This window comes from Eulemur rufifrons, chromosome 4 (genome assembly GCF_041146395.1).
Source record: "Eulemur rufifrons isolate Redbay chromosome 4, OSU_ERuf_1, whole genome shotgun sequence".
Classification (NCBI taxonomy): Eukaryota; Metazoa; Chordata; class Mammalia; order Primates; family Lemuridae; genus Eulemur; species Eulemur rufifrons.
In genome coordinates this window covers 77,341,109-77,361,995 of record NC_090986.1, presented here as the reverse complement: position 1 = coordinate 77,361,995, position 20,887 = coordinate 77,341,109, and the positions used below count along the sequence as shown (strand labels likewise).

Sequence of the window (20,887 nt, the reverse complement as noted above, 5' to 3'; positions counted from 1 at the left end):
ATAAAAATTAGTGTACCGAGAACTAAATTTATATCTGAATAATTTTTTAATTGTTCAAGTTCTATATGTTCTTATATATTCTTCTACTGTTTGCTTTTCTTTGGAATTTACCCTTCTGTTTGCAGTTTACACTTCTGTTTAATCATCTCATTAAAAACTATCTTATTTCATATACACTGATGTTTCATAATCTTTGATAATTTAGGTATTTAGCTTCTGTGATAATGTGCAATAGAAATTAGATTTATTCTTTTCTTAGCCGAGAAATCATTAGCAAGAGTTCCAGAGGAAACAACAGAGGCTACAGTAGTGGGAAAACTGCCTGACTTTTTCCTCTTAATTTTGAAGGTGGTAATACTGTTTCAAGGTCAGCATACATGATTGCTAGGAATTGTTTTTGTCATATTTGGAAGTAAAGCCATGCAGAGGGAGCTTATGCAGGAGAATTTGGGTGGGAAGTAGTGAATGTTGAACATTGTTAGGATAAAATAGTGATGAGTCCTCCTCCATTCCTTCTGCCTCTCCAGTGTCAGCCTGTCCCCTAGATATCTGTGAACGAATGCAAAAGCAGTGGTGCTCCGTTAGGCTTTTTTTTTTTTTTTTCCATTTATTTTATTTTTTGCCTGTTAATGATAAAGATAAAATGATTTCTTCGGGATTTGCTGCACACGTGTTTGTGGAGGAGATAGATAGTATGATAGATCAAATGATACATAGCCTTAAAAACAGGGGTCGGGTTTTGTTTGCTTTGTTCCTCTTCCTTCTTGATCATTACCAGTGTTACTTTGGGCAACTTAGTCAAGGTCTCTGAATATCACTTTCCTCCTCTGGAAACTGGTGGTAATAACTATGTTATCATGTTCAGATAGGATAATACTTTATAAACTTATAGCTCTATACCAACATTAGTTGTTAAACCAATTACATATCCCTAAGTTGGACATCCCAACCATAGGAATGGGACACTGCATACCATGTTGGCTGTAGACAGCAGCTAAGCCCACTTTCCCAGCAGGAAAGTGCCTGCCCCACCCATGCTCTGCTCCTCCTTTTGTGATCTTTCATCCCTGGTGAAGTCATTTCCCCTCAGGTAGCCTTCTTCAAACGTATATTAATACCTTCTATCTCTTTGGGTATTCTTGTAAACCAGTTGTGCCAAGTAAAATTAATAACGGTGCTGGAGGTAGTTTTAAGCGAAATTGAAACTAAAGAAGAATCAGTATCAAACTTCATAGTTCTTGAAGGTACCAAGAGTAATGCCTTCCGGGTCTCTGCAAGAATCTTTACTGAGTATTGTTCTCTGCAGATGTACAGCTTTTCAACCATGTTCTGACTCAAATAGGCCTTTGCAGTCTGGTCTAGAAAGCTAGGCAAACATTTTAACACACGTTTTATGGGAAAATGCTTTCTTGTTTATTTGTAACTGTATATATTTTGCTCATAATTAGAGAACTACCCTAACAAGTTTTCTCCCTGATGATTTTTAATTGTTTCTTTTGTCAGTAGGTGATCACCTAGGTGGATCTAAGTATGATTGATTAGCTGCTTTTATTTAGAAACCACCACACTAATTTATGGGAAGGGGAGAATTGTATCTGGAATATTTGTACTCTTTCATTTTTTTACTTACATCAGTAAGGGTGAAAAAGGATCTCTGTTTTGGAGCTAGATAAGATGAATTTTTCATGAACTACCATATGAGACAGAGTCCCCAGATCATTTCAATAGGCTGTATTATTATTTTAAAGAACTGGAAGGAGGAGGATATGTGGTCATCAGATGGACTTATGCTTTGTGGTACCATAAGGGTGGGCTGTGAAACATTATCTGATTGAGCGAGTCCAGGGGCTAAGAAGGTGCACGTGTTGGTGACAGGCAAGTGCTTCACTTCCTTGACCCAGTCAGTGGTCCCTCCCAGGATCAGAAAGTGCTAAGCTGCTGAGTTAACTGAAAAGACATTTTTTGAAGATCTCAATATTAATAAGAGTTTATAAAAATAAGTACTATACAAAAATAAGCAGATGTATTTGTTGAAGATTGAGAGGGTGGTAAAATAGTTTGAAGGCATAGTATTAGGAATATGGAGGTAAATACCAGGAGAAACATATTTAAAAAAAAAAGAATTGAAATTATTTTTCTTTAGTGGGTAGGGAAGGATGATGGAGAAGACTTCTGTATTTTATTGTAAATCTTTTATATAATATTTGTCTTTTTAAGCTATGTGCATGTTTTACTTTGCTAAAATAAACATCAATATAAAATAAAACATTATTATAAACAGAATGTTAATAGCTCAACTTGAGGATTATGTAAATAGTATACAGTAGTACTATAATAGTGTAATTAAATGTTTTAATATAGAATCTATGTGATTATCCAGTTTCAAAATTTTGTGATTAGATTTATAGTTATGTCTTTGGGTTATATTTGTTTCCAACTTTATACCTCTCTTTTTCTTAACTTTATTGGTGTAGCATAAGTAATATTCAAGCCAGGGATGATCATCCTCCTATGTTGCTATCCAGAACACCTTGCACAGCATCTTATACATAGTAAACTCTCAATATATGCTGGATAAATAAGTTTTCTGGGTTTTTTACCTTTTTTAAAAAATGGCACAAGTAATACGTGTTCATTGTAGAAAAAATAGAAAATGCAGAAAAGCAAATAAAAAAAATCACCTCAAAACTCATTTTACCATTTTGATAACATCACTACAAATGTTTTTCTATGCAGTATGTACATGTAAATAAATTTAAGATTATCCTGTACACACATATAACCAGCTTTATGTACCAAATATGTTACGAATATCTTTCTTTGCCAGGTGTTCATTTTGAATGACTGCTAATCTTTCACCTATATGAATATGCCGTGATTTATTTAATCAATCCTTTATTTAAATTTCTATTCCTTTTCTTTAATTTTTAACAAGTTGTTTAATGAGAATCCTTGTACACACAATTTTGCATACTTATTCAAATATTTTCTTAGGATAAAGCAGGATTTTTAGGTCGCCTAGGACATACTATTCTTAAAGATCTTTATCATGTTGCCACATTGTCCTCCAGAAATGTTTTATGAGCTGTAGCCCCGTTAGTAGAGAAGAGAATATCCATTTCACTATGGAGAGTTTCCATGTGGGCAGAAACATTTATCCTTGTTGGTTTAATTGGTATTTCTTTGAATAATAGTGAATTTGAACATTTAAATTATAGATACACATATTTGCCGAGTCATGTCTTTTGGTTATTCAAAATTTAATAAGAAAAAAAAGGGAATTTTTATATGAAGGATATATGATTTAACTGCCTCATATTGCAAATATTTTTCCAGATTTTTTCTCTTTCATTTTCTTTTCAGTGTTTCTTCCCTTCATATAAAGTTTCTTTTTAATTTTTGTATTCAAAACTGTTAACCATTTAAAAAAAATTTTGCCCCAGAGACCATGCTTTAAAAGTCTGTTCCTTTCCCAAGATGATATGCCTAGAATGAATTGATTTTCACAACTCAGTGGGGTGACTACCTCTCAAATTTCTGTTTTCCCATTAGGAAAGCAATAGAAGAACTGCTTAAGGAGGCAAAACGTGGGAAGACAAGAGCAGAAACAATGGGACCTATGGGTTGGTAAGTTCTTAAGTAATTTTCCTTAAAACTTAAAAAAATATTAAAGAGAAAAGTTTTGGCTAGAGATAGAAATATGTAAATCTTTAGCATATAGAATAAATGCTAGACCCTAGATGTAGAGGAAATCACCCAGAGGCAAGTGTAGAGTAAGAAGACTGCTGAGAGCCAAATGCTGGGGAACTCCAATAAAATGAAGAAGTGGGCTGCGGGGTGTGTATGGAGGATATCGTTATGGTTTTATCATCTCTTTGGTTCACAAGTCCCCAGGACATATATAGATACTACAGTGTCCAAAGACACCTATGCAAGAGTAATATTATCTCAGTGTTCATCAGTTAAGAGTTTCTGTTTTGGGCCTGGCGAGGTGGCTCCTGCTTTTAATCCTAGCACTTTGGGAGGTCAAGGTAGGAAGATTGCTTGAGACCAGGAATTCAAGGTCAGCCTGAGCAAGAGCAAGACCCCCATCTGTACAAAAAATATAAAAATTAGCTGGATGTGGTGGCGTGCCTGAAGTCCCAGCTGCTTGGGAGGCTGAGGCAGAAGGATCTGTAGAACCCAGGAGTTTGAGGTTGCAGTGAGCTATGATGACACCACTGCTCTCTAGCTGGGGTGACATAGCGAGACGAGACCCTGTCTCCAAAAAAAAGAAAAGAAAAAGAAAAAAAAATTTCTGTTTTCATTATAGTCCTTAGTAAATTAAAGTGATTTTAGAAAATTAAAATAATTATAAGGATTTTGATTATGTGATAATTTAGCCATGTAGAACTAAAGTTTACCTTTGTAGTTTCTGTACAAGATAGAGCTTGTTAAAACTTTATATATTATTGTTTAAACAGAGGAAAATTTTAATCTTAAGAATTAATTCTACTCTTTCAGGCACTACTTTAGCAATAGCATTTGCATTCAATAAATGTCCCGATTTTGGATCCTCTCTATTTGCAATGAAGAATTCACTACAGTGGAATACTACGGGCCATTAAAAGAGTAAAATGTAAAAATGGGATAAGAGTAGAAGCTAGACTTCTGAACACATCTCGTTTTGTAAATTTGACTTTTAGAACCATACACATGGTTTACATTAAATATAAAACAAAATTAAACAAAATATAGGGAAAAGATAATCCCTAGAAATCAAGTAAAATAAAACAAATGAACTTAAATAAGCCATTGAGTGGAAGGCTTAGCCACACAGAAAGGAAGTATTTCAAGTGATCTGAAACCTGACTATATTTCCAAAAGACAAGTCATCATATTATTAGTAATAATATTGGTATTGCTATTCTGAAAATATTATATAGTAGGATAAAACAAATAAGTAAATATTTTCTGTATATAAATACCAAGATTTTTATTGTAAAAGACATACAAATATAAAGTCAAAGATGTAAAACCTACCTATAATCCTAAATTTGAATTGGAAATATTGGTATTCAGTTGTGTCAGATTTTCTATTTTAAAAAAAGAAAAGAAAGAAAAAAGCTTTTTCTAATTCTGTCCACAGAAAAGTCCTAGCAATAATAACCACCCACATTTAATTACACCAGGTTAGGAGGACCTAATGTCAGGTTGTTCTTGCTTAAATTGGTGACCACCAGGTCTCTCCATTATAGAGGTATATTTTTTTCAGCTGAGGTATTTTAGTGGGGTGGCAATGAGATGAAAGTATTGCATGCTCAGATATAATAACAGTCTGTAAGTTTATAGTAATTAAATTATTATGAAGTGAGTGTAAAACTAAACAGATTAGTGAGAACGAATAGGGAATTGAGAATATAGACCCAGATACGCATAGGAACTCACTATATGTTAAAAGGTCATGATTCACAGTAGTGGAGAAAGGATGGATTATTCAGTAAGTGATGGTAATACAATTGACTATTCATCTATAATACTAAAAATTAATTTCAGGAAGACTGAAAAGCTGAATATACAAAGCAAACTATGAATCTTGTAGAAGAAAATGTAGGATAATATTTTATAATATTGGCTAGGATAGGGTAGAAACCTTCCTTAGCCAAGCACAAAACCTAGAAGCTATAAATGAAAAAACTGATAGATTTGACTATGTCATAATAATAGTTATGGTTAAATAAACTGTAGTATATCCTGTTGTAGAGTACTATACATTCACCAAGAGTCGGTCAGTGCTGTATGAATCCTTGTGGGAAAATGTCTAGTATGTGAAAAACTGAGTTGTGGATCCATGTGTATAATCCTCCACTGGCTGGGTTGGGGGAGGGTATGGGACCTCATAATGCATAAAGGTCTGAGAGAAGACAGTCCTTCCGACACTGAGCTCTAAGGAGAGCACGAGGCAGGGGTGCACTCCCCTGTGCTCCTCTACTGGGGATATGCAACAAATATATATGCTATTTGTAACTTTTTAATAAAGATTTTTAAATGAGAAAAAAAATCTGGAGAGGTTTTTAAAAATGCAGATCTCCTTCCCTACTTCACCCTAGGATATTCTGGTAGAGAAGTCTAAGATGGGTCCTACAGATTTTTTTAAAGCTTCCCAAAAGAGCTTATCAACCAAGTTTGAGAAGCACTGCTCTGAACACTTGGGCAGATCAATCATATGGAAGTCTATCTGCTTTTCTCTCTCTCTCCCTCTCAAGTTTTTACATTTTCACTTTTTGTCTGTGTTGCTCTGGAAGCAGGGATCTCTGGGTACTTGGGAACTTCAGGAGCTCCTGACTTTCGCCTAGCCAGCTGTTGGTCCAGCACCCCCAAACAGACATGGGCTATGAAAGGAGGTCTGGACCCAGGACAACCTTGGCCTACTTCTGCTCCCTGGTGCTGGGACAAAGAGCATCCACCCTATAGCCTACTCATCCTGGAAGAACACCTAGTCTCCATCTGTTTAATTAAGTGTGTGTGTGTGTAAATAGAAACTTTTAACTACCAGTCATTGGTTCCCAAATTTATCTGCACATTTGGAATCATCTGGAGAGCTTCAAAAAATATTCATGCCTGTGTCCCACTATTAGTGATTATTACCTTGGGATGTGGGCTGGGCTTTGGAGTTTTAAAAAGATACCCCTCAGATGTTTCTAAAGTGCACACACATTTGAAAAACACTTTACTAGTCCCTGCTTATTAAAAAGAATGATACCAACCTGCTCTGCAGAATCTACAGCCATCCCACACCTCAGCCAGGGGCAGACAGCTCCTCTACACTGAGGTAGCACTTAGGTAGCCTGGCCAGATGTCCAGCTACCGGAGTCCCAAGACCCATCCCTGTGGAGTGGACCTTCTTGGACAGATCTTAAAGGAGTAGACAGTCTGTTGCTTACTAGTGGGCTATGGTGTGTTTTTCTAAACATCTAGAAGACCTTTATATTTCCTTTAAAATTTAAAATAGAACCAGAGCAAGTGACATAGTTTTTTCATTTTGGATATTCCATAAGAAATATCTTAGTGAGATAGTTGAGCAGGTGCCAGAAAGAGATTGCTGAACCAAAGAAAATACAAATGGGATGCCATTTTTTATTTTGTAAAGAAAGAGACCATTTGGTGCTATATGCTTTCTTGGCTGTATTTCAGCAAAAAAATCTCTTTGGAAGCCATTGTTGTCAGACGCCTTGGGGAAGCTGAAATATTGGCTCATATGACCTCTTTTTAGTCAACATAAAGGAATTTGTAAGCATAAATTTGAGAAATTTGCCCAGCTTCATTGTCTACAAAGCTGTTTTTATTCTGGTCACATTCACTTCAGCTTATCTCTAGCCCAGTGTAACTCCTGAGTCCAGTGTCTGTTTCCACAGCCTCACACTGGGAAAGGCTTATATTTTGGCACAAAATATTCCAAAGGTTGAATTGAGTGAAATGATTCTTCAGTTCTCTTAGCCCAGTTGTTTTAAGCGGAATGACATTTTTGGATGCTTTTCTGTTTGGGTTTGGAGTCAATCTGGAGATGAGGAGGAAAATCGCCTGCATTGTTTTTTATGTCAACAACTTTTTATTATTGGAAAACAAATAATTTCTCTAATCTTTATCCAGACATGTGTTTATTTATTTATTTAAATGTCCACTGAGCGCCAGGAGGTATGTTTAGAGGCCAGTCATGAGCAGCAGTAGAGAAGACACACTTTCCTGGCCTTAAAGTTTTGAATCCACTGATGGGTACAGACACATGAGCAGGTGATCACATGCAGTGTGCCACACTTACTGTGTCAGAACCAGTGCGGATGGCAGGAAGGGCTGGCACCTCAGATGATTCAAGGATGACACTCTTGGCAATGTTTGAGGGCCACAGAGATCCGAAGCCTTTATACATGAAGAACATGAGGCCCAAAGAGGTTTCCGAAGGCCCCCAGCTAGCTAATTGCTAATGGGGCTATAACTTTGCTTTCCTGTCTGTAGCTTAACACTCCTTGTGCTACAAATACACCACCTCTCTTATGTGGATTATTGTCTGATAACATGCTGAAATGCCAGTGCTTACTGCCCCTGCTTCCCACATTCCTTTCATATCCAGTTATGAAAGTTCAGAGCACCCTGAATGTGTTACTGTTAGATCACATATCTATGTAAATGATGTGTGTTGCTGAGGGAGGAGGGATGAGAGCCTTGCAGTTTGTCCCAGTATACTGCTGTTCACATAGCTGCCTCTGAACTTCCACTTCCCTACCTTCTGTTCCTCTCGGTAGTCTAAAGAGCAGAGATACATGGACAGCCTAGTCAGTATTTTTGCTACAGGTCCTAGCATAATGCTTGCATATGAAAGATTCTCAGATCTTTTATATATATATATATACACACACACATACACACACATACACACACATTTGCTAACTATTCTTCTTTACTTTTAGATAGAATGTTGGAGACAGTCATTGAACACCCACTGTGAACCTTAGGACTGTTGTATGCAGAGTAATTAAGGGTTAACAGTTTAGTAATGGGGATTATAACACTATAAAAAGCGATTTTCAGGTGGCCACACGCTGAGGCATTTGATTGCCAAATTATAAACTGTGGCACCATGGGTGGTTATGGTAGTTTGTGGTGGAATTAAACAACAAAATGAGTTGTAATCAACCATAGCATCAAGATAAAAAATATTACCCTTGTTTTATGGAGAATTGGGAATGTAGTTATGCTTCTGTCTTTCTAGAGGCATTATTTTAGACTTACATCCATGATAGTGCAAAGAAATGTATGGAGTGGAAGACACAGTGCTGTTTTCTGGCATGGGAATGGATCTGGCCATAGGATAAAGGAATGAATTGAAGTGCATTGCATGGAACCTTGCTTCCATGTCGCCAAGGTGTCTGTGTCCCTAACCATAAAAATAATTTTTATAAATCATAATTTCCCAATGCCTGTTATACTTCACACACCACAAATTCAAGTGTGTTCGATTGATTCTCTACTTTTGTCCTCGTCCGTGTCGGTGACTCTCCTGGGCTCTGAGTGGTCGGCTGTTCTTAGCAGACCTGTCACTGTATAGATCTGCTGCCTCGTGCCTGTTCTGGATGGAGAAACCTCAGCTCCAAGAGTGCTGATGAGCTTTTCACCTGCAGTTTCCTCCCTGACTGCTCTGTTAATTGGCCACCTGGTTAGAATGCAGCGAGTCTGTCTCTGTTCTGCTCCCTCTGCCCCATTCAGGATGGTGTGTGAGAGTGGACTCTGGAGTCACACTCCCTGGTTCCCATCCAGCTCCGTGTCTTACTAGCTTGGGGTTGGGAAGAAGCTGCTTTACCTCTTCTTTCGTTCATCCAGAGAATGGGTGATGGTTGTAGAGATGAAATGAGGGAACACTGGAAATGTAATGGCACGGGCTGATTGCTTCACAGCTGTGCCCTAGTGGCCAGTGAGCTTGTCTCACTCTTTGAGGGGTCCTAGTCATGAAACTATTTCGATAAGAAGCCAGAAGTCGCAGGTCTAAATCTGTAGAAAGTTAGAACCACTACCTCCATCCTTTAACAAGAGAGACAAAAATATATTAAAATCAGAAAAACTCCATTACATTTATCTTCCTCTTTCTGTTCTCTAGGTTTGTTTTATACTTTACTGTTTTTTCATAAGTCAAGTATGATAACTACAGGGAGCAGGTACCTTGTTTTTGCAAATTACCTTATATAGTATGTCTACTCAAAAAAATCTGTCTAATGGCGGATTCTGTAGCAGTCGGCCTCTCCCCTGCAGCTGGGCCCCTTCACCACAGCTTCTGGGCCCACAGATTTGAAATTGAAAGGAATCGCTTCCCTTTTAAAGTTTAACATAGATAAAATGCCTGATCTTAAATCTGACAGTTGTGTCATAGGTACTTTCTGAAGCAGTTTTAACCAGTCTTGTGATGTTTAGGGTTTATATCCATTTATGCTGTTAGCACCTTAAATCTGGCCCTTTCCATGTGAGCTAGTATAACCTTCTAGAGCCAAAAATAAACCAAAAATAAAAATAACTAGCCAGAATGGAAAAGTTGACATTCTGTAGGTCAGAGCCACAGACAGGAAAGCGGCTGCCCTGTCCTGTGGCCTCCTCCAGGCCCCCCCCTCAGCACACCTTTGGCCACAGACAGTGACAGACGTGCAAACACAGCAGGCACCCACGGCCTGTGCTCTGCTGCAGGGCTTGGATTGTTACTGCACAGCTGACGTGAACAAAGGCTGTGGAATGGTTGAGTATCTAATACCAATGTATCATGCCATCTTAAACACAGGGGAAAAAATGGCAGTAAGGAAGAGCTGAGAAATAAGACAGATAAGGAAATGAAGTAATTTCCTAATGTGGTGAATGAGAGGAGAGTACTTTTCTAAACCTGCTGTCCCCGACCTTTTGGCACCAGGGACTGTTTTCATGGAAAACAATTTTTCCACAGACTGGAGAGGGAGGGGGACAGTTTCGAGATGATTCACGTGCGTTACATTTATTGTGTACTTTATTTCTATTGTTATTACATTATAATATATAATGAAATAATTATAGAACTCACCATAGGTTGGGGACCCCTGCTAGAAGGTTAATATTCAGAACGTGAGCAGGGAATCCTAACACTGGAAGGGACTTCAGAGGTCACCTACCTACTTCAACCTTTAGTTTTACATCTGAGGACACCAAATCCTAGAGAGTTTACAGAACATTTGGAAATATATTCTTTTCTTTTTTTTTTTAGATGGGGTCTTGCTATGTTCTATTCTTGATTAACTTATTACTACAGGTGATTTGAGACTTTGGGATGATATCTTGAGTTGCCATCTTGGAAAACTCCCTGGTATATTAACTTATTTGAGTGCTATACCTACTCTTCCTCGTGAAGAGAGAGTGAATAATAACAATAAAGGGCCACACTCCCTTGTTTAAAACCCTTGGATCCAGACAAGTTTCTAAGTTTAAATGTTTTCACATTTTAGAAAAGCACTACAGTACATACAGCATGTACTACAACTCTCTCTCCCTCCGGTGTACTCATTCAACGTAGTGTCATTTCTTCAGCAAAACTATATGAATGTTTACCCTAAATAGGATAAAGACTATATATAAATAGCCTAATATAAGGTCAGGTCAAGTTTTACTGCCAGACAAATTTTGGTGTTATAAAAAAAACTTAGTTTTAATAGTTTTTTAAATTGTGGAATTGGGGATAAGAAATTATGGATCCATAGGTAACACTTACATGCCAGACACCATGCTAAATGCTTTATGCATTATTGCATTAAATCTTCACAATAGGCTGGGCGCGGTGGTTCACGCCTGTAATCCTAGCACTCTGGGAGGCCGAGGCGGGTGGATTGCTCGAGGTCGGGAGTTCGAGACCAGCCTGAACAAGAGCGAGACCTCGTCTCTACTAAAAAAATAGAAAGAAATTATCTGGCCAACTAAAATATATATAGAAAAAATTAGCCGGGCATGGTGGCGCATGCCTGTAGTCCCAGCTACTCGGGAGGCTGAGGCAGTAGGATCACTTAAGCCCAGGAGTTTGAGGTTGCTGTGAGCTAGGCTGACGCCACGGCACTCACTCTAGCCAGGGCGACAAAGCAACACTCTGTCTCAAAAAAAAAAAAAAAAAAATCTTCACAATAGCTTTAGAAGGTAGATACTTCTGTTATTCCCATTTTACAAGTGGGGGAAATCAATGCAGAGGAGTTAAGTAACTTGCCCATGGTCACACAGCTAGTTAAATAGTAGAGCTAGGCTATGAGCCAAAGCTCAGATTTACTAAGGGCCTGTATATGGCAGCCATCGTCCCAAGCGTTACATGTTCTCACTCATTTGATCTGCGTGCAACCTCCAAGATAGTCACTATTACTATCCCCATTTAACAGCTAAGAGGCAACAGGGAGATTATAATATGTGCCCAAGGTTCAGTCTGATAGCTAGTATGATTCCAGAGCATGTGTGCTCAGCTACTGTGCCATGTAGTGTGATTTCTTAACAATGAAACAACTGGCTGTGAGATTCAGCAAAATTAATTGCTACATTAAAGGCTAGGGCAGCTCTCCCTACTGATTTCCTCAGATATTCATTTTGATGTTGTTGTCCTTATACTTGGGTCTATTCAGTGCAGATTTTATAATTTCTTTACTTGAAATCATTAACTATGTGTACCTTCATATCTGCTTGCAACTACTCTCCTGTCTCATCGCCCTGGCTTATTTATTACTAGAGTATGAATGAGCACGTGTCGTCATTTCTGTAATGTGTATGGGCACGTTTGAGAGAGGTCTGACTTTCAAACCCCATCCCCACTCCTCCCCAATAGACCAAGGTCTCACCAAGTCATCCTGGGCTTTCCCCTTGAATGGAATCCCAGACACAATCAACATTAAAAATTTCATCTTTGATGTTAAAAGAGAGGTGAATGCCAATTTTCTTGTGGAATTATTCTAGAAAACCATCTCATTTTTTGAGTAACTCTTTGGGTCACTGTATTGAGCCAGTGGATTGTACTAGCAGGTGGAAGGTGGGAGAGGTCTCCTCTGCCTCCCTCAGCAAAACGCTGCAGTTCTGTAGCAGAGCTTTGCTCACTTCAGGGAAGCATATGGTTTTAAAGATGATCTGACACTGAAGATAGCAAAATAGAGTAGAATTCACCATGAGTCAGCAAAGGTTTTGTTTTCAGATCCTGGATTATTGTCCCATCTGGGAATAGTCTCCTTTCCCTGTTGTTTAATCCAGATTTACCAGCACTAGGATGGCCCACTCCAGTGAAAATACCCCAGAATTATTCTGTAGCTGGCCATTTTTCACTAACTGTTCCTAGCCTTATATATTCAAGAGGTACATGTGGTCCATTTTCTCATGAAAATGATTTTGCTCCAACGGTAAACACTAGCACTGTTGGCAAAGAGCGGCACTCTAAGCTTTTTACTTTGCTTGATGACAGGTAGTTTTTCCTGTAGGTGCTCAGTGTTGTGCTGTTCTGGAACATGCCAATGAATCATTGCTGAGTTTGCAACTGCAGTGGCTCGAGTGTCACCACCAAACCAGTGCCTGCATTCAGTAATGGCCACTGCAGGAAGAACTCAGCTTGCCCCCTCATCATGTGCCCTCGTTAAGCACAGGACTGTCCTAATATGGACATTTCCCCAGGAGGTATAAATGGCTTTACTTGGAAACTACTAAGGTAGCACAATGCCGGTAAAAGGGAAGCCCTGTGAGGCTACATAGAGTGCAGTTGTTTGCACCCCCACCCCTTGCAGAACTGTTCCTTGTTCTTGCCTGTCTTCTTCGCTCCTCATCTCATTCGCTGCGGCTACACTCCAGTGTGTCACCTCTGAGTGTTCCCCACTGCTTCTACTGCACTCCATTGTCCTTTTCTCTCTAAGTTTCTTTTCTGCTTGTGCTAGTTCATTCCCTTGTCACTTTTCCTGGCCTGAGCATTAACCAGGCACAGCACACTGGGAGTAACCTTTGATTCTTCTCAGATATTTTCTCTGTCCTTGTAAGCCCGAGAGCTACTTATCTGCAGCAGGAGGTATTTTCTTTTCTTTTCTTTTCTTTTCTTTTCTTTTTTTTCCTTTTTTCTTTCCTTCTTCTACTGCCAGATACAATGCCATTCTGGTTGCCTGAGGTAGTCTCCATATAAGTGCTTGTATTTCACTTACACCATACTAGACTACACCACAGTAGAGTACTGCTGGGTTGATTTTGAAGTACTGTGTAGGGTTCACTTGTAAATCAAGTTTTATAGAAAGATGTATATTCTACATTCATTTTTGTTTAATACCAGCCATCCTGAGTAACATGATTTGGGGGATCAACATATTCCTAAAATAGCCCATTATATGGCAGACAGCTCAAGGCCAAGAGAAATATGCCAGTTTTCATTTGTGTAGGGTTTTCTTTTCCAAAATGAAAGATTTACTACACCTGAAAAATAAAATAGATACTGTAGTATATAACTAAGTATGTAAATTAGCAATTTAATTAGTTATAGCCTCTCCTGGGTGAACATGAATCATGAAGCAACTTAAATATACACTGCACAGCATTCACCGAGGGTGAGCGTGAGTAAGGTGACCCCAACAGGGCACAGACTGGGGTCCTGAAATACAAAGGGTAGGAATGTTTTTAAAAGTCAAAGGATATTTTTGCATATTTATGAATTCTTTACACAATTTATTTCTGGAGTAGATCATTGAACTCTCATATTCAAGATATAGTAGGATATGGTCTTTTTTCTTCCTCAGAAAGAGACTTATTTTCACTCTTTGACAATAAAAAGCATGGTACAATGAATTTAATTCAAAACAGAGTATAGTCAAATCAGACTTTTATTATTTCAGAAGAAAATATTTAATGATTCTGTCAGTTTACATTGTGGGCGACAGCTGTACATATAGGGTGGGAAGTTTAGTCCCAATAAGGAAGAAAGGCTTAAAGTACTCAGGCAGGGTCCAGTCCATTATCTCAGGAATTGTCTTGATTTCCCCCCTGGTACTCAGAGTTTACACTAGGTGGCATGCAAGGAAAGCTGAACACAGAAACGCGATTCTGTGCAAGCAGGGTTCTTTGGTACTAATCTTGATAGTGGGTTCAGCTCTGGAGTTAGTTGTTGTATTTGTGATGGTTTTTCTTTTCTCCCCTGCCCCCAGGATGAAGTGCCCTCTTGCTGGTACAAATAAAAGATTTCTAATTAACACAATTAAGAACACATTGCCCTCCCATAAAGAGCAAGAGCATGAACAAAAAGAGGGCAGTAAGGAACCTGCAAAGAGCCAGGCCCAGAAAGAAGAACACCCGAAGCAGCACCGAAGCCATCCTTACAAGCACGGCTTCCGTGCCCGGGGCGCGGTCAGCTACTCCCCGCCGAGGAAGCGGAGCTCCCGGGACAAGCGCGAACAGCGGCCCAGCCGGCGGTGAGGCCAGCCGGGTGGCCTCCGTGCTCCGCTGGGGCGCGGGGTGCGGAGAAGCTGCGGGGGACAGCGTTGCAGGGCACACACCTGAGAGCGATTTCTACAGTAGGTTCTTTGTTGTTGTTTTTAAAGATGCTGCTGGCAACAGGCAAAAAAAATTACTGGGCGACTCTTCAAGGAAACCAGTACAAAGGAAGATGTCTTGGCAAGTTTAAGCTACTTCAGCAGTGTTGTATTGTTTTTATTCTATCTTGTTTGGAAGTCAGTTTCAAAATAAGCAAATCTAGAATTTAAAATGTTCAGAGATTGTTAAAACTAGTTCCAATTTTTTTTTGTCATTTCTCAAAATTTCTCAAAAAATAAAATACTTGTAAATCTTATACTTTACTTTTTGGGGGTTTCAATTTTAAAATTTAGAAATCATCTGGTCAGTGACCATATTTATAAAAAGTTATAGCTCCCTAAGGGCTGGGAATTTACCAAGAAACTCTTTGATAGTTCTGCATTTGTTTTCCTTTAAGTGAACAATGAAGGGAATTCTCCAAATGGCTTTGAATTTAGTGCTCCGTATCAACCACCAGAGGTTAAAAAATCGGCTTTGTTGTTCCTGTGCATTCTCAGACTCATTCCTTAGATAGAATGATTTTTCTATATTTAAGCTTTTTTGAATATATAGGTTCTAAGTGGTGCTTTAAAAAGAACCCTGACAAGTTAAAATTAACATAATTATTTCAGTGCTAGATCTTACTTAGCTTATTTAACATAATTATATTAGTGCTAGATCTTATTTAGCTAAAAACTTAGGATAGTATGATTAATATAGTTGTTCCAGAAATCTTCATTTTAAATAAAAGCATGTTTACAATGCTTTCCCCCCACCCCCACCCCAGTATTAGTTTTCAATATCTGTTTTAACATATTACAAACCTTTTAAACCTGTATTCCTGCTTCATACTCAGGAAAATGCCACCAGGCTCCCCCCTCCCCAGTTTTCCAAAGCGTCCCAGTGGATGCCTGGCTGCCCTAGATAATCACTGTGCCACAGCCCTGCGCTCTGCTCCCTGGCAGCCAAGAAAAGCCCTTTCTACATGTTAGAAGGATATACATCAGAAAAATCAGCTTTGGGGTGTTAGACACTAGAATAGACTGCTCCCCACCACCACCACCAAGCTGCTGTGCCACACCCTCAGTCTGCTCGGGAGTGACAAACCCAAAGCTTCTCACTCATCCACCCCTCCTTCTCCCACCCCAGGCCCCAGGGACTCTAACCACACGCATTCCTTTTCAGACACACTAGAGGAATCATTTGCTTCATCTGACTTTTCATCCATAAGAATAGTGAGACTTAGGAGTGAAGAAGTCTCAGAGACACTCTTTGGTACCATAAAAATTCTATGATCAAGGAATTAGAGAAACTACCCCTACCCCTTCGGAAATACCCGGATCATAGGTTGAGCCCTACCCCTTAGCTCATCTGAATCTGATTACTGAGAAGGCTAGTTTGCCTAAGGGAAACCCTTGTTCTCAATTGGGAAAAGATTGTCAGGAAGCTTGCCCTCATATGCACAGGAACACATAAAGAAGTAAATTAATTAATCTCCATTAAACTGGCAAGACAACATTGTAAGCAGAATTCAAAGGCAATTTATAAACACACTTTTATTTGGCTTACGGTATAAACCTCAATGAACATAAGCATGAAAAGGCCTATAAAAAACATAGATTTGGGAGCATCATTAATAATTGATAAGATGGGCTATTTCTCCCATCTATGTAGCCCTCTAATTTTCACATTTGGTTTTAATAACATAAAAAAAACCCTACATGAAACAAATTCCAGATATAACACATCTTATGAAATGCCTGAGGGAGATAACTCCTCCAGATAAATGTATCGCTTGCCCTCAATGGTGGTCTCCTGTCCTTCATAAATTGTTTTTTCTCATTAATTCCTTAGGGGTAGCTCTCTCGAGATGAACCAATATATACTGTCCAATTACAAGCCTCTGTTTACTCTGAATTACAGACCTATCAGTCTGCTGGATAGTCTTTCAAAGCTCAATGCCAGTTTACAAAGGAAAAGTCACAAGACTCATTTTTAATCCTATATCCTGCATGAAGAACAAACAAACCATTGGTACACCCATTCATTCTCTCACTGTCTCATTCAGTGAACACTTAGAGACAAGCACATGCTGGGCCCAGATCTGGACAATTTAAGCCCTGTCCCCAAAATCTTCTTGGCTATGTTTGTGTCTTCCATATTGGAAGGTATAGAGTATTTGTTCAGCACAATATTTGTTTCCTATAATTATTTTTTTTGGCCGTGTCCACAGGTATTCCAATCTTCCATACTGGTGAAGCAGTTGGTGGTTGTTCATCAGCACAAAAGCAGTACAGAGTCTTTTATTTTGTTAAAGAGTGAATTCTAAAAATATATATCTGATGAATCTTAAAAATATGTATGTAAATCTCAATATTAATAGACACAGCAGACAACTTATATAACCAGCTCATGTAAAACTACTAGAAATACACTAGGAACACAATGAAAAATTGGTAAAGATGAAATTTTCATGGAGGAGGAAATACAAATATCCAATAAACATGAAGAAAAGTGTTTGAATCAACAGTAAACAAAAAATGCAAATATTAAAATGATTTTTTTTTCACCTTTCAAATTAGCAAAGGTTTTGAGGGTTTTGTTGTTTTCATTTTAAGTAATTCTGCTGACAAGGGTATGATAATTCAGGTACTCTCAAAAAATAATTTGTGAGATGGTAAAATGGTCTGGCATTTCCAGGAATCTTTAAAGTGTTCTCTTTTGTCAACAAAGTAATCCTTCATCTAAGAGTTTCGCAGTTTGGTTTCAGTATGTATCTGTTATGTATGAGCTGAACTGTGCCCTAACCTCCAGTACCACAGAATAGGACTGTATTTGGAGATTGGGTCTGTAAAGAGGTGATTAAGGTAAAATGAGACTGTTAGGATGGGCCTCAATCCAATCTGACTGGTGTCCTTATAAAAAAAAAAGGAGATGAGGATGCACAAAGAGACACCAGGGACTCATGCACACAGAGGAAAGGCCGTGTGAGGACACAAGGACAAGGCTGCCATCTGCGAGCCCAGGTGGGAGGCCTCAGGAGAAACCAACCCTGAAAACACCTTGATCTTGGACTTTCAGCATGCAGAACGGTGAGAAAATAAGTTTCTGTTATTTAAGCCACTCAGGCTGTGCTACTTTGTTATGGTAGCCCAGACAGACAATAAATATATAAAACAATATCTTTATCTAGATGCTTGCTAAAACTGTTTCTTATGTAATTACTTAGCTTTTTGTTCTTGTTTTAATTATTCTGCTTTAGAACTAAATGAGCAAATATAGCAATAATAATACCAGTGTGAAAATTTAAATCACAAATCTCTTCTTTCATGCTAGCTATGTTCATTTCCCCATATCCCACATTACGAGGTTAGGATGCTCTTTTACAGAATGCAGTATATGCTCTGAATTAGTAACCAATAAATTGTTTTCTCCCAAAGCCAGGGCACAGCTAGTCTAGAAGTCAAGAGGAGGATGTGGCAAATCTCAAAATTAAAATTAATGATTTACCCTAAAAAGTAAATCCCTAAATCTCCAAGCTATGCAGGTCTGTTTTAGGACCCAGTGCAGACACGGTCCTACTGGGGATCATAATAGTGGTGCCACTGAATTGGAAGTTAAGACTACCACATAGCAACTTCTGCTTCCTCTTTAGGAACACACTGTTGAGTGGGGAATTGACCCTGAATATTAAGAGAAAATAGGGTTGGCACTCCATCTTGGGTACTAGAGGAAGCTTAAGAGGAATCCTGGTACAGCTCCATGAGAGATCATGTTTGGGGTAAAGGTTAGTGGAAGATCAAAGCGTCCAGTAGCCATGCCACATGGACCAGGGGCATGCCTTCCCCATACCACACCATTATGTGAATGAAAGCAAGGTGCTTACTTTGGGTGGCTGAAGTCTCGTGGCTGTATGTGTTGGCAAGCAGTGCAAGCTGGATTTTGCCTCCAGACTTAGCCACCTATGGGGACCCTTGTTCAGGTTACATCACTTAGGGTTCTAAGCAGGAGCCCTGCCATGGGCTTCATGAGTGAAGGTTTAGGTTACCCCACTAGACAAAAAGCCCTGACTAGGTAAGGTGCTGACGGCAACTGGATCATGGAATGAGCGAGCGGTGGAGGAGAGAACTCAGAAATACCAGTTGTACTGTTGTGACCAGTTGAAACAAACACTATAACTTTTCATAATTTAAATGATTTTTCCTGCCCTTTCTTCCTCCTTTTCCTTACTATTAAATATTAAATGTGTTGACTGTGGTTTGATTTGTCCTTTAGTCCACAGAAATGAGTAGACATTGAGACAGAGCTAGAAGTAAAGTGAATCTGCTGGAGATGCTGGAGCCTAGTGGTCCCATGACATCACTTCTAGAAACAGTAGTTGGGTGTGAGGCTGGTTCTCCCATTGGTGAAGAAGTGAGTGTGTATGTATGTAGGACAGTTACTTGGGTTAGACTGAGATATTTGGGAACTCGTGTGTGTGCGTGTGTGTGTGCGCACGTGTGTGTCCTTCTCTGCCCAGTACTTCTTCCTACCCTTCATTTTGTAACAGAGCCTGCACCAGCCATAAGGGTGGGCACGTGAACCAGGCTAGGCCAATCACACAGACTGCTTCACCCTGAAGCCAAAAATGTTTCATCCAAGAATGGAGATTAGGCCAATAGATTGTCTCAGGAGTTTGGAACCTGAACCTACAGAGAGAGGAGACAGTTGAAGCTGAAGTCATTGGATATGAGTTCCCAAAAGAGATGATCCTTGTGTTCCTGCTGCTAAGCTCCCCAGAGAATCCTGTTCCTATCCTGCCCAAAACTTGGTTGTGAAACTTTTCACCTGCATCCTTCCAGTAATTCCCTTTGTGATTAAATTCATTATGTACATTTCTTTTTTTTTTTTTTTTTTTGTTGTTGTTGTTGTTGAGACAGAGTCTCACTTTGTTGCCCAGGCTAGAGTGAGTGCCGTGGCGTCAGCTTAGCTCACAGCAACCTCAGACTCCTCGGCTTAAGCGATCCTACTGCCTCAGCCTCCCAAGTAGCTGGGACTACAGGCATGCGCCACTATGCCCGGCTAATTTTTTTATATAGATTTTTAGTTGTCCATATAATTTCTTTCTATTTTTAGTAGAGACGGGGTCTTGCTCTTGCTCAGGCTGGTCTCGAACTCCTGACCTTGAGCGATCCACCCGCCTCGGCCTCCCAGAGTGCTAGGATTACAGGCGTGAGCCACCACGCTGGGCCACATTATGTACATTTCTATTGCTTGTAGCCAAAGAGCCTTAGCTACTATAACTATGCAGGGATTAAAGGGGGAAAAAAGGAAGCTTCTAGATATTTTAAGAAAAACAGCATGATACAGAATAGTATATATAAAACATTGCCATTTGTGTAAGAAAATAAAACTGAACATCCTTGCATAGGCATAGAATACCTCTGGACTGTACTGTACTGTCAAATAGACAGTACTAATAAAAAGATACATACTACTAAAAAGAAAGAAGTAGAAATTCTGGACTTGAAATGTATAATAATTAAAATGAAAAATTTACTAGAAGAGCTCAACTTCTTATAGAAGACAGAATTAGCAAACTTGAAGGTAGATTGATAGAGATTATACAATCCAAATAACAGAGAAAAAAAGAATGAAGAAAAATGAACAGAGCCTCAGAGAAATGTAGGATATCATTAAGCACACCATTATACGTGTTATGGGAGTAAAAGAAGTAGAGGAGAGCGAAAAAGCATTTATTTGCAAATTAAAATAACTATAAGATACCTGTTCACACCAATTAGAATGTCTAAAATTAGAGATTGCTTCAGCTCTCGTACATTGATGATAGAAATGTAAAATTGTACAATTA

At 38.9% G+C, this 20,887-nt stretch overlaps 1 protein-coding gene across 1 annotated transcript in view; it reads left to right on the top strand.

Annotated features, from left to right (window-relative positions):
- The window catches only part of LOC138382790 (protein POLR1D), a 37,005-nt gene extending 21,743 nt beyond the window's left edge, over positions 1 to 15,262 (top strand). Inside the window, exons 2-3 of the mRNA XM_069467408.1 lie at positions 3,553 to 3,627; positions 14,673 to 15,262. Coding sequence (XP_069323509.1) covers positions 3,553 to 3,627; positions 14,673 to 14,940 — 343 coding nt within the window. The 3' untranslated portion in view covers positions 14,941 to 15,262. The remainder of the gene's footprint in view (positions 1 to 3,552; positions 3,628 to 14,672) is intronic.
- The last annotated feature ends 5,625 nt before the right edge of the window (positions 15,263 to 20,887 follow it).